The sequence below is a fragment of the Schistocerca piceifrons genome, chromosome 3, assembly GCF_021461385.2.
Source record: "Schistocerca piceifrons isolate TAMUIC-IGC-003096 chromosome 3, iqSchPice1.1, whole genome shotgun sequence".
Taxonomy (NCBI): domain Eukaryota; kingdom Metazoa; phylum Arthropoda; class Insecta; order Orthoptera; family Acrididae; genus Schistocerca; species Schistocerca piceifrons.
Genome location: NC_060140.1, coordinates 234,377,382 through 234,391,567, shown reverse-complemented (window position 1 = coordinate 234,391,567; position 14,186 = coordinate 234,377,382). Strand labels below are relative to the sequence as shown.

The following is a 14,186-nucleotide window of genomic DNA, read 5'->3' as shown; positions in this document are numbered from 1 at the left end:
GAAACAATCAGAACTCTGAAAATTAACGTAGCCAGTAGGGGAGATTCCATAACAGCTGAGCTAACTTCCGGAATCACCATAAACAAAGATTACGAAAGATCTGGCAATGGGTTTTGAAGAAATGCGGAAAACGGAAAAGGTTACAGAGGAGTGGAAAGTCGTGTAAATGTGAAGTTTGTTCGAAAGAATAGGTACGAAAGAACACCGTGGGTATAATTGAAGTCAGACCAGAGGTCTGAACACAACTATCCCACTGTTTCACGAGCTGAAGGATTCCCCATTCCCAGAATTCCTATTGTTGTGACAGGACCCCGTCCTCCACTGTGTCCTTCAGTTCGTCCTCCGAGTTGAAATGCTTCCCTCTGAAATATTCTTTTAGCGGACCAAACACGTGGAAGTCGCAGGTCGACGTGTCCGGGCCTTAGCTCGGATACTCAAGCTGTTTCCAGTTGAAGTTGACCATTGTGCTTCGTGTGACCTTGGAGACGTGTTGACGTGTGTCGTCGTGGAGCAGAATCACCCCTCCGTGAGCAGCCCAGGCCGTTTGCTCCTGATGGACTTGCGGAGACTACGGTATGTCTCACAGTACGTCACTGTTTATTGTTGCTTCGTGCTCCAGGTATCCAATGAGTATCGGACGTAGAAAAATACGGAGAGCATCTCCTTGCCTACTGATGACACAACTTTGAAGTTTTTAGTGGGAGGTGACAACGCTGCATTCTCATCCCTAAGTGTTTCACTACATTGTCCCAAAGCGGCTTATGCAAATATCAACCAATTTGGTTGTTACGACGTTTCGTACTTTTTCATTTGAACAATCCTTATACATTCTCCTCATAAGAAAGCCGGCAATACAGGTATTAGTAATTACAGGGAACTAGTTCTACAAATATTTTCAAAAATTCTGTTGAACAGAATTGAAAGAACTCACCAACGGCAATTAAAAGAATGTCAAGGAGGCCTTAGAAAAGGCTGATCTACTACTACTATTGCGCTTCATCTTCCGAGAAGTCTGCACGAGTAAATTCTGATACAATGAAAAAATGGCTCTAATCACTATGGAACTTAACATCTGAGGTCATAGGTCCCCTAGACTTAGAACTACTTAAACCTAACTTAACCTAAGGACATCACACACATCCATGCCCGAGGCAGGATTCGAACCTGCGACCGTAGCAGCAGCGCGGTACCGGACTGAAACGCCTAGAACCGCTCGGTCACAGCGGCCGGCGATACACTGAAGGACGAATTCGTAGAGGCTGGTGAATAGTTGTTAATGAATTTTTGTTCGAATAGATCTGTTGTGTCCTAGTTCATTTCAATAATATTCTATACTTGTTTTGGCGGGGCGTTTAGCATGCTATTAGTGTACATGCATCTGATTTTCTTCGCACCGATATTTGATGGTATTTTCTCTGTAGACGAAAATGTTATGATGCTCGTACAGAAAAATGTCAGAGTCCAAAGTGAAATAAAAGAAATGGAATGATCGTACGGCACTGATGAACGCGAGCCCCGCGCCCTCCGGGAAGTTCAGCCATCGAATTGCAACTCTTTTCAGCGGACGCCACACTGAGCGACTTGCGTGTCGATGATGAGTAAATGATGATGATAACAACACAACACCCAGTCCCCCAGGGGAGAAAATCTCCGTCCCGGCCGGGAATCGAACCTGGGCACGCTGTATGGTAGCCAGACGTACTGACGATTCAGATGAAGGCGGGCATTGGCAAGCTATTGCCATAACAGGTAGAACATACCATTGTCTAAAATGTCCACCACTTTACCATTAACGAAAACTGATGTTTCGAACCGAAACGAGGGGCACCATCCCCAGAGCAGCACTCTGTCTCCACTAAATTTTCTTGGAAAGAACTGTTGGGTTTGACTTTCCGCTGATAGTCAGATCGTTAGAGATATATCACAGTCACAGGATGGGAAAGGATGTGGATGGAAATGAGCTGAAGTCCTTTAACAACTCAAATCAGATGGGTTGATTTGGGGGAGGAGATCAAACTGCGAGGTCATAGGTCTCATCGGATTAGGGAAGAATGGGGAAGGAAGTCGGCCGTGTCCTTTCAAAGGAACCATCCCGACATTTGCCTGAAGCGATTTAGGGAAATCACGGAAAACCTGAATCAGGATGGCCGGACGCGGGATTGAACCTTCGCCGTCCAAACAACTCATTTTGCTATCAACCTTATGTAGAACCCAAAAACCAGGACAACTGGAACGAGAACTGAACCCCAAACTTTGCGAATGCTAGACCAGAGTCCGAACCACTGCGTCACCTCGGTTGGTCCCACTGAACTTGACTTTAGCACCAGAAGTCCAATATCAGTCGCCAGGAGTCAAATGTTCAAATGTGTGTGAAATCTTATGGGACTTAACTGCTAAGGTCATCAGTCCCTAAGCTTACACACTACTTAACCTAAATTATCCTAAGGACAAACACACACACACCCATGCCCGAGGTAGGACTCGAACCTCCGCCAGGACCAGCCGCACAGTCCATGGCGCCAGGAATCAAACAGATGCACAGAAGCCCATCTGAGAGCTACAACATCCAACGTAACTCACAACCCCATAAAGCTTTCTTTTACTGCTCAGCACTTGATAGCCCCCTTGGTACTCTTTGAAAGGAGAAGGCTATATGTTAGCACCGGGTTTTACCCTTTCCCTTCCCTTATCGTCTCCAACATGAGCACGACACTATACTACACACACCGTTACAGCCATCTATACTTAACAGGTACACTTACTCAACACTCATACTTCGCGATGGGAAAGTATGGCCACGGAGTATAGGATTTCCAGGTATGTGGCTGAACCTGCTCTTCTGCGTCTCCCAACCATTCATGACGTACCGTTTTACTTTACTGCCCAACAGACCAGACATGGCTTTGTTTGCACTACTGTAAACAACGTATTACATCCGTTCATATAAACAGAGATTCCTTGGCAGCATGGTGAGAGGGAAAACCAAGTTCTGTAGTCCTCTTGACTGGCAATACTGCCCCTGACGTCTATCTGTAGCTAGTCAATAACGGAAGTATCCCGCGGTAGGTGACAAGCGTTTCTACTGTTTTCCTCCTACAGCATGATCATGATCAGCCGACAGTACCAGGTTCTGTTTTAAGCGTAGTGGATTACTCCCAAGATTCAGTGATTTCTTAATTTTTTTCATTTCACAGTGATGTCGCTGTCACTGGGTCGTAGATAAAACTCTCTTTCTTGGTCCCTCTACAACTGTGTCCGCTCTAAGATCGCCCCCATTCCCTCCGTCGACTCATTTTTATACCACCTGCTTCATCGTCTGAAGCCTTATACAGGAAGTTTATTGTGATTTCTGGGGACTTTCGAGGGTAGGGACGAGTAGGCAGATGTTGAGGACGTTCCAAAGAGTCAACCAGTTTTACATTACGATAACTTCTAAATAAATGATGATGGAAATTTGGGGTTAATTTTAACTTAGGCATCGAAACTAAAAGTGGATCTTGGCGCCAGTTACAAGTTGTTCCTTCATGTGGGTGCCAACAGCGATCCCCCTGGAGTAGCTCCCAAGCTTGTTACCCTGTTTGCATCGAATCCAGATGGCAGTAACACAGCAACAAAAGGCATTTGGCATACTCCATTTCCACAGGTGCAATTCAGTTACAATTGTGCGGCGTGATTTTCTCTGAGAGTCCTCTTCTCCTACAGCTTAAGCCATAGGGGGTGTACTGTTCTGGCGTTCCACCATAGGCTTCCAAGGTCTCCTTGTCTCATGGTACGCTATGTGCCTTCCAAAATCTGTGGGTGGACTATGGATCTGCATAGCAACATCATTGAATGCTGTAGCTGCAGACGATACGCTCGCAAATGTTAATCGTGCGTCTGGTGGAGGCCACATTGGACACCAGTGTAAAGTAAATCAACTTTTAAATCCTAAACGTTATTCCAAGAAGTTCTCCAAGGTTGCTTGGGCAAGCATACACAGGGTGAATCACACAAAACTTACATCGCAATAGCGCGGAAATGGGAAGTGCTATTGATGTGCGGTTTTCACAGAATGGATTGGTAGTAAAGGACTCGCATTGTTTGGCAATAAACAGACTTAAGTTGTACTTAAGAGAGTGTATTTTTTGGTCAAACATAACTTGTCTAAATAGAAAAGTGCCTGTTGAAATTAACAGAGTAAAAGAAGGGCAAATTAGAATATCAGAGGTGTTTGTTGCAAGAGTCTAGTGCGACTCGTTTACAAGACATCGTATTTTGAAAAGTTTCGACACCGACACTAGTTCGTGCCATTCGACCTGCATAGTTGTTACGTTTGCTCACAGTGTGCTTCTGTGTTCCTTCAGGGCATTGCGACTTGCTAGTCAGCGTGTGACAGTCCAAGCAGTAGGTGGTGAGTGGACGATGCGATTTACCAATGCAGAAAAAGCCGACAAGCTCATGGTGTATGGAGAGAGTAGGAAGAATACAGTTCGTTCTTGTACAGTGTATGGGACAAGATATCCCAATAGACGTCAACCATCTCGGCAGTTATCTATCAACCTCTTCAACCAGTTCAACACCTATACAACGTAACAGAAGGAAAAAAGTGACGACAGAAAAGGGGAAATTAATGTCCTTGCTGGTGCTGCAGTTAATCCGCACGTAAGCTCCCGTGCAATCCCACAAGGAAGTGCCGCAAGTCCAATGTTCAAATGTGTGTGAAATCTTATGGGACTTAACTGTTAAGGTCATCAGTCCCTAAGCTTACGCACTACTTAACCTAAATTATCCTAAGGACAAACACACACACCCATGTCCGAGGGAGGACTCGAACCTCCGCCGCAAGTCAGGCAAGTGGCCTACGCATTCTTCATCGACAGAGATTCCGTCCATATCACATCTCTTTCCATCAAGAGCTGCATGGAAACGATTCTGTGAATCGTGTTAAATTCCGTACGTGGGCATTAAGGCAGGATACTCCAGATGTATCATGTATCTTGTTTATTGATGAAGCCATATTCACGAATCACGGCCGGGTAAACCGCCGAAACATACACTATTGTTGTGTTGACAATCCCCGTTGGCTTCGCCGGGTGGAATGTCAGCGTCCACAGTGTTTGAAGTGTGGTGTGGGATGGCGAATCATCAGCTCATAGACCCGTTTTTCATAGATGAAACAATGAACGAGCACAATTATCGCAGCCTCCTAACAAATCGTCTTCCACGAATGCAGAAAGACGTTTCTCTGAAGGCTAGGAGAAACCTGTGGTACCAACATGGCTGTCCAGCCCATAACGCATGAAGTACTACAGCATGTCTTCATGAATTGTTTACAGATGGTTGGATTGTACGCAGAAGACCTATACCTCGGCCGGCCTGTTCCCCGGATTTGACGCCGGCAGACCTTTTTCTGTGAGGAAAGTTGAAAGACGCTGTCTACAAGGACATACCAATCACACCCGATGATATGCAACGACGTATTACTGCAGCCTGCTCGGACATCTCCTCTGAAATGCTAGCACGTCTGCAGCAGTCGGTCCATACCATTCGGGAGGCACGTATTGCCGCTACCATTGGCCATTTTGAGCACAACATGTGATGGTCAATTGCCTCGTTACTGGCCAGAGTCCACATATTTAGCGTATGCATTTGTGTTGTTCTTTAACGTGACAACTTTTCAAAATTCGGTAACTCGTAAATAATGACTCGCACTAGAATTCTGCAACGAACACTGCTGATATTCTAATCTACCCTACTTTTAGTTTGCTAACTTCAATAGGCTTTGTTCCATCTTCAAAGTGTATGTTTGTACAAGAAATACGCTTTCTAAGTACACTACTGGACATTAGAATTGCTACACCAAGAAGAAATGCAGATGATAAACGGGTATTCATTGGACAAATATATTATACTAGAACTGACATGTGACTACATTTTCAAGCAATTTGGGTGCAGAGATCCTGAGAAATCAGCAGCCAGAACAACCACCTCTGGCCGTAATAACGGCCTTGATACGCCTGGGCATTGAGTCAAACAGATCTTGGATGGCGTGTTCAAGTACAGCTGCCCATGCAGCTTCAACACGATACCACAGTTCATCAAGAGTAGTGACTGGCGTATTGTGACGAGCCAGTTGCTAGGCCACCACTGACCAGATGTTTTCAGTTGATGAGAGATCTGGAGAATGTGCTGGCCAGGGCAGCAGTCGAACATTTTCTGTATCCAGAAAGGCCCGTATAGGACATGCAACATGCGGTCGTGCATTATCCTGCTCAAATGTAGGGTTGCGCAGGGATCGAATGAAGGGTAAAGCCACGGGTCGTAACACGTCCGAAATGTAACGTCCACTGTTCAAAGTGCCGTCAGTGCGAACAAGAGGTGACCGAGGCGTGTAACCAATGGCACCCCATACCATCACACCGGGTGATACCCCAGTATGGCGATGACGAATACACGCTTCCAACGTTCGTTCACCGCAATGTCGCCAAACACGGATGCGACCATTATGATGCTGTAAACAGAACCTGGATTCATCCGAAAAAATGACGTTTTGCCATTCGTGCACCCAGGTTCGCCGTTGAATACACCATCGCAGGCGCTCCTGTCTGTGATTCAGTGTCAAGGGTAACCGCAGCCATGGTCTACGAGCTGATAGTCCATGCTGCTGCAAACGTCGTCGAACTGTTCGTGCAGATGGTTTTTGTCTTGCAAACGTCCCCATGTGTTGACTCAGGGATCGAGACGTGGCTGCACGATCCGTTACAGCCATGTGGATAAGATGCCTGTCATCTCGACTGCTAGTGATACGAGGCCGTTGGGATCCAGCACGGCGTTCTGTATTACTCTCCTGAACCCACCGCTTCCATATTCTGCTAACAGTCATTGGATCTCGACCAACGCGAGCAGCATTGTCGCGATACGATAAACCGCAATGGCGATAGGCTACAATCCGAACTTTATCAAAGTCGGAAACGTGGTGGTACTTCATCTTCGTGGTGTAGCAATTTTAATGTTCAGTAGTGTATTATTAGAATCTGTTGATTGCCTAACAGTACGATCCCCTGATTACCAATGCATTCTGTGAAACCCTACACCAACATCAGGTTCCATTTCTGCAAGACTTGTGCTGTAAGTTTTAGGTGATTCACCCTCTATTACTTTGTAAATCCGGATGGTTCTTTCGAAAATCCTACATGTTGGTTAAAATTTATGTTTTTGTCTTCATTCATTCATGCAGAAGATATAGTTTTTTGAAACCCAAGTAATCTTTCTGAAACGCCCTATATATTCGTATACCCTTGCCGAGAGTGAAATGACTGGAGTATATGTCCAGCACTACGTGGTGGCTTCTTTTGTTTCAGTGATTCTTTAGTAGTGATAGTACGGAGTATACATAAATAGTATAGTGACGCTTCATGTCCCTTTTTACTCGACCTGTTAGCAACACAGAGTACTACCATCAGTGTCAACAGCACGACGAATGGTTTTTCAGCAAGTGTGCTTACCCCAATTAGGTTTCAGACATGAGATATGTAGAATCTTAAGAACCACGAATGCCTCCTTCAGTCGTACAAGACAAGAAACTGAGGTACCGACACTACCAGATGTCTGGTTCTCTGCTACAGCAGTGAAATATTTAAAGATTAATACCAGGTGTACCAGTATGAAATGAGCGTTAAGATACAAATGTGTCGATAGAGAACATTTGTTGTGAACGAGCCTTCATTTTTTTTGTTTGGTTGGTATGACATCTCTCAAAGATATTTATTATACATCAAGTCATGGAGCAAACAACATCATATGTTTTCATCGTGTTAACAATGTCGAATTTTGTACCAGAAAGTGATTATTTGGGGAAAGCGTTAATTTTTTGTTTTCATTTGAAAAACAGTGCTGCAGAGTCGCATCGAATGCTTGTCGAGGCATATGGTGATCATGCTCTATCAGAAGCAACATGCAAAATTTGGTTTCAACGGTTCAGAAATAATGATTTCGATGTAAGAAATGAAGAACGTGGAAGACCACCAAAAAAGTTCGAAGACTCCGAATTGCAAGCAATATTGGATGAATATGATAATTTGAGTCAGAAGCAAATGGCAGCAATGCTAAATCTTGCACAACAAACCATTTCTGACCGTTTGAAAGCTATGGTAAAGATCCAAAAGTGTGGAAAATGGGTGCCACATGAATTGAATGAAAGACAGATGGAAAACCGAAAAACCATTTGTCAAATTTTGCTTCAAAGATATAAAAGGAAATCAATTTTGCATCGAATTGTTACTGGCGATGAAAAATGGATTTATTTTAAGAATCCTAAACGGGAAAAATCATGGGTTAATCCGGGACAACCATCAACATTAACTGAAAAACCAGATCGATTCGGGCCGGCCGGGGTGGCCGAGCGGTTCTAGGCGCTACAGTCTGGAACCGCGCGACCGCTACGGTCGCAGGTTCGAATCGTGCCTCGGGCATGGATGTGTGTGTTGTCCTTAGGTCAGTTAGGTTTAAGTAGTTCTAAGTTCTAGGGGACTGATGACCTAAGATGTTACGTCCCATAGTGCTCAGAGCCATTTGAACCAGATCGATTCGGCAAGAAGACAATGCTCTGTGTTTGGTGGGATCAGAAAGGTGTGGTGCATCATGAGCTTCTAAAACCCAGTGAAAATGTGAATACTAATCGCTATAGACAACAAATGATCAATTTGAACTATGCATTAATCGAGAAAAGACCAGAATGGGCCAGAAGACATGGCAAAGTAATTTTTTTTTACACGACAATGCACCTGCACACAAAGCAAAACTGGTGCAAGATACAATCAAAACACTTGGCTGGGAGCTGCTACCCCGCCCGCCGTATTCACCAGACTTGGCCCCTTCCGACTACCATTTGTTTTCATCAATGGGACACGCATTGGCTGAGGAACACTTCGATTCCTACGAAGAAGTCGAAAAGTGGGCGTCTGATTGGTTTGCTTCAAAAATACGAACATTTCTATTGGCGTTGTGTCCACAAATTGCCAGAAAGGTGGTAAAAATGTATAGAAAACAATGGTCAGTACTTTGATTAATTTTTCTTTTACTTTTCAATTCATAATTAGTGCTTCATTTTCACAAAAAAACGCTCATTTCACACCGGTACACCTGGTAGACTACATTCCTTTAATAGACAGCACTGTACACAGAGTAGGCGGCAGTAATAGTAGTAGGGAAGTGTGAGCGAGCCTGACGTATCTTCGATTTCCAGGAACCCCTTCGCCTCGTAAGAAGCGCAACAACTCGACACCGACCAAGAAGAACGCGGCGGAGAAGAAGCAGATCCTGCAGCAGCTGATCAACCAGCAGCCGTCCCGCAAGGTGAGCATCGGGGAGCTCATCCAGCTGAGCGAGCGCAAAGCGCAGGAGCAGCAGCAGCAGCAGCACGCGGGCGCCAGGGAGGCCGAGACCGCCTTCGGCAGCACGGAGGGCACCCCTGACTCCGGCGCCATCATGGACGCCAAGCTGGAGAAGAAGGTGAGCCCTCCTGCAGCCGCTCCTATAGTCCTAATCCTGGTAGCCACCACAATTAGAACCGTAAAAGTACGGAATAAATCTTGTATCGTGTTATATTGTCGCTAGACATGCCTTTTACATACGAGGTGCGACAACAAAGTAATGAGACTGATTTTCTTTGCAAGATGTGGCAATCCTGCAGGCTTGCATAGGCACAATATCTTTGATCTTGGTGTGTATACTGCTTTTAGTCCAAGCCACAGAACAACAAGAAAAGAGAAGTGCAACTCCCGTGTTAAAAGAGGGCAACACTGACCGATAGCAGCGCCTCTAGTGGTACGGAGATGAACTAAAAAAGGATAAACATTGCGAGTTGCATCCCTCCTAGCTTATGTACGCTGTTTTTTTTCTTTTAATTTTCTTATCTCAGTTTTCTGGGTGTGCTATGTAATTATTTTGGCTAGCATCATAATAAAATAATTTAAACACAGCTACAGCACACTGCAATACAGCAGTGACAACCTATTACTCACAAATATTTGTAGTCCAATTTAGCTGCAACAATTTTATTTAGTTTCAGCAATTTAAGCTACAAGCTTGTTTCGACTTACTGTCAGTTTCAAGTGTTGAGTCTAGTTTTTATGACGCACAAAACATCCTGGAACACTTACATGTTGATAGAAATCAATACAAGTCTATTCTTGACGTTTGCGTCTGACAGTCACTGCTTCTATGATCTTTTCTTGAGCAGTAACTGTCAGGCGCAAACATCAAAAACAGACTTGCAAACTGACACACTCAAATTGATTTCTATCAACATATAAGAGCTCCAGGACGTTTTGTGCGTCATAAAAACTAGACGCAACACTTGAAATTGACAGTAAGTCGAAACAAGCTTGTAGTCTAAATAACTCTCACAAGCTAAATAAAAATTATTGCATGTAAATTGAGCCACAAATATTCCTGAATAATATCATACTTTGACATCTTATAAGCTGTGGGGTCAATGGAAGAAAAAAACTATTATTAAGAGAATAATCGGCAGTTAAAGAGGTTCAATTAAGAAATCTTTGTCACAGTGTTAATGAATGAAGAACTCCAAAATTTGTAACAACTATGTTTCAGGACTGTAATTTCTGAGTAATTACCCAGGAAACGTGCACTACTGACAATTAATTTCTTAAAGAAGTTCCTACATCTTACAACTGTAAACGCTTCAACACAAAAAAGAAGACATCAATATTAAGTACCAAAAATAGGAAAGGGGATAAAAACAGTGAAATGAAAAAAAACTTACTTTTTATTTGTTAAGCACACAATAAAAATTTCACTATGAGCAACAGTTTCACCTGATTTACTACTGATATTAACATTTTCACGTGGAACACCTGTCATATGTTTTGGAAACTCACCTCTGTTTAGCCTCTGCTTAGTTTTATTCATAAAATCTTCCTCAAAAAAAAGATCTTCACAAACAAAATGAGTAGCACAATTCACATCAGGTCACAGTTTACAACACTTTTGCGCTTCAGAAGCAATCCTTGAAATAGTTTTGGAAACTTGTTGAAATGCTTGTTCCTAACTTTCTCCGTTGAACCGACGTAATATCCAGATGAACAGCCAGGGAATTTACAGGAGTATTTCTACGTCAATTTGTTGTGTTGAATATTCTGAAAAACATAAAAATCTTCATCAAATAAAACTACTACTGACATATCAAAGTTATTTAAGTAAGCAAACAGAAATCACACAGCTTCATTCACAACGGAAGAGAATACATTTCATTTATATGCTACGAGATTATTTATTGAAAATTAAATGTCTTACCTTAGGATCAATTGTGGACATTTTTTCTGCAGAGAAATCTCTTCAGTTCCACAGTGAACTTTATGAAATTTAAAGTAATAAACCTGTTTATAATGAAGCTGAGTAGTATGTAAATATGAAACATGTACAAAGACGACTGTAACCGTGGACTTCAGTACAGAGCAAGACGATATAATATCACTAACCGCCATTGGACAGTTCTCATTGGTCAATTGCAGCTTCGTTTGACCCATAGCGCCTCTAGTGGTCTGGAAGGAACTACCTGGCTTGTTGCCTCTTCTCCCATATAGCTTTAACCCCCGTGATCCAAGCGGCACATCGATGCAACTGCTCAGTCGTGAGTTGTGCTGTAATAAGTTAACACGTGTTTGTCTCTCGTCACGGAAATGGAACCGCATAATATTGCTCAAAGGTATGCCATTTCTTTTTGCGTTAAATGTGGTGAAAACGCGACGACATCTTACGGTAAGCTTCAGAAGGCTTTTGGAGAGGAGGTTATGTCAAAAGCTCAAGTTTTTCGTTGGCATAAAATGTTTAGTGAAGGCAGAACGAATATGAAAGATGAAGACCGCAGTGGACGACCATCAACCTCACGGACGGATGTCAACTTGGCCAGGGTGTGTGAACTCGTACGATCTGATCGAAAATTATCCGTGAAAATGATTGTAGAAGAACTGAACATCAATCAAGAAACAGTTCGTCTAATAATAACTGAAGATCTTGGTATGAGAAAGATTTGTGCAAAAATGGTCCCCAAAAGTCTCACACCACAACAGCGAGAAACACGGAAAAATGTGGCAGCCGATCTGTTAGAGCAAACGGAAATCAATCCAGAATTGTTGAGCCGTGTTATCACTGGTGATGAAAGTTGGTTTTTTTCAGTACAATCGAGAGACAAAACGCCAAAGTTCGCAATGGTGCTCAAAGGGATCACCCAGACCAAAGAAAGCTCTCACGTCAAAGGCAAAAGTGAAATGCATGCTTGTGTGCTTCTTTGATTCCAAGGGAATTGTTCATAAGGAGTGGGTGCCTCCTGGACGAACAGTTAACCAATATTACTACAAAGAAATTTTAGAAAGACTTCGTATAAGAGTTCTTCGTGTCCGTGCCAACATTGTTGATAATTGGATTCTGCATCACGATAATGCGGCATCCCATACCACTCTGTCAGTACAGCAATTTTTAACCTCAAAACAAATTTCAGTTCTACTGCAGCAGCCTTATTCACCAGATATCGCTCCGTGCGACTTTTTTCTATTTCCAAGAGTCAAAACGGCGGTCAAGGGACATCATTTTCAAACAACACAAGATGTCCAAAAAACTGTGACGAGGGTCTTGGAGGATATTATAGATGAGTCCCAGAAGTGTTACCATCAATGGCAGAAGCGCTGGAAAAAGTGTGTGCAATCAGAAGGGAACTACTTTGAAGAAGACAACACTAAACTTGACTAAAACGATAAGTAACATTTTTTTTTCACATCAGTCTCATTACTTTACTGTCGCACCTCGTAGTACGCTTATTCATTACTCGTTGCTGGGCCACATCTTCGTTTTCTTGTGTACAGCGTGTTTCAGAAGTACACCGAGAAACTTTGACGAGACGTAGAAGGTGTCTTCAGGAACAAGATGAGGATAGGAACCCATGTCCAGAAACGTCATCTGATGACGTTACAGACTGTCGAAGTTACAGGGGCCAGTATCTGTACATGTCTATACACACAGGGGGATTCCGTGATGATGGAGAATGACAAATATGTCAATCTGCGATAAGTGACCCTGATGCGGAAACCACCGAGTCGAAGTTATAAGCGAAAATCTTTCTGATACCTCCGACACTGGAACTCATGTGCAGGTGCAATTATCGCTAAGATTATAAGATAGGCAACTTGCAGAGGTGACCCAGAACAAGGAAAATAATATTTAGTTAACATTTGCGTACCTTGAGAGCTATGAGCCCTTTCAATAGAGGAGATGGGTTTCACGATAGCGAAGATGAACAAGTGCTCATAGTTCCTCAGGTATGCATTTTAGAGCCCATGATAACGAGACTTTTTTTTGTTTTGGTCCATAATGGCAGCTCTGAAAGTTTCCTACTCTCAAATCTTAGAAATAACAGCACCATTGCATGTATTCCACTGCCAGAGGTAGCAGAATGATTTTCCCATTTAACTTTTGACTCATGTGTTTCCGACCAGGTCCCCTAAAATTTATACATTTATCCTTCTCCATCATATCTGAAAGTTTGTAACCTCATCACGGAATCACAGTGTGTGTACATACACTCCTGGAAATGGAAAAAAGAACACATTGACACCGGTGTGTCAGACCCACCATACTTGCTCCGGACACTGCGAGAGGGCTGTACAATCAATGATCACACGCACGGCACAGCGGACACACCAGGAACCGCGGTGTTGGCCGTCGAATGGCGCTAGCTGCGCAGCATTTGTGCACCGCCGCCGCCAGTGTCAGCCAGTTTGCCGTGGCATACGGAGCTCCATCGAAGTCTTTAACACTGGTAGCATGCCGCGACAGCGTGGACGTGAACCATATGTGCAGTTGACGGACTTTGAGCGACGGCGTATAGTGGGCATGCGGGAGGCCGGGTGGACGTACCGCTGAATTGCTCAACACGTGGGGCGTGAGGTCTCCACAGTACATCGATGTTGTCGCCAGTGGTCGGCGGAAGGTGCACGTGCCCGTCGACCTGGGACCGGACCGCAGCGACGCACGGATGCACGCCAAGACCGTAGGATCCTACGCAGTGCCGTAGGAGACCTCACCGCCACTTCCCAGCAAATTAGGGACACTGTTGCTCCTGGGGTATCGGCGAGGACCATTCGCAACCGTCTCCATGAAGCTGGGCTACGGTCCCGCACACCGTTAGGCCG

At 43.9% G+C, this 14,186-nt stretch overlaps 1 protein-coding gene across 1 annotated transcript in view; it reads left to right on the top strand.

The window, feature by feature from the left end:
* Window positions 1–14,186, top strand: part of LOC124788539 — a 573,870-nt gene that overhangs the window by 424,099 nt on the left and 135,585 nt on the right. The window contains exon 20 of the mRNA XM_047255809.1: window positions 9,224–9,489. Within this exon, the coding sequence (XP_047111765.1) occupies window positions 9,224–9,489 (266 nt within the window). The remainder of the gene's footprint in view (window positions 1–9,223; window positions 9,490–14,186) is intronic.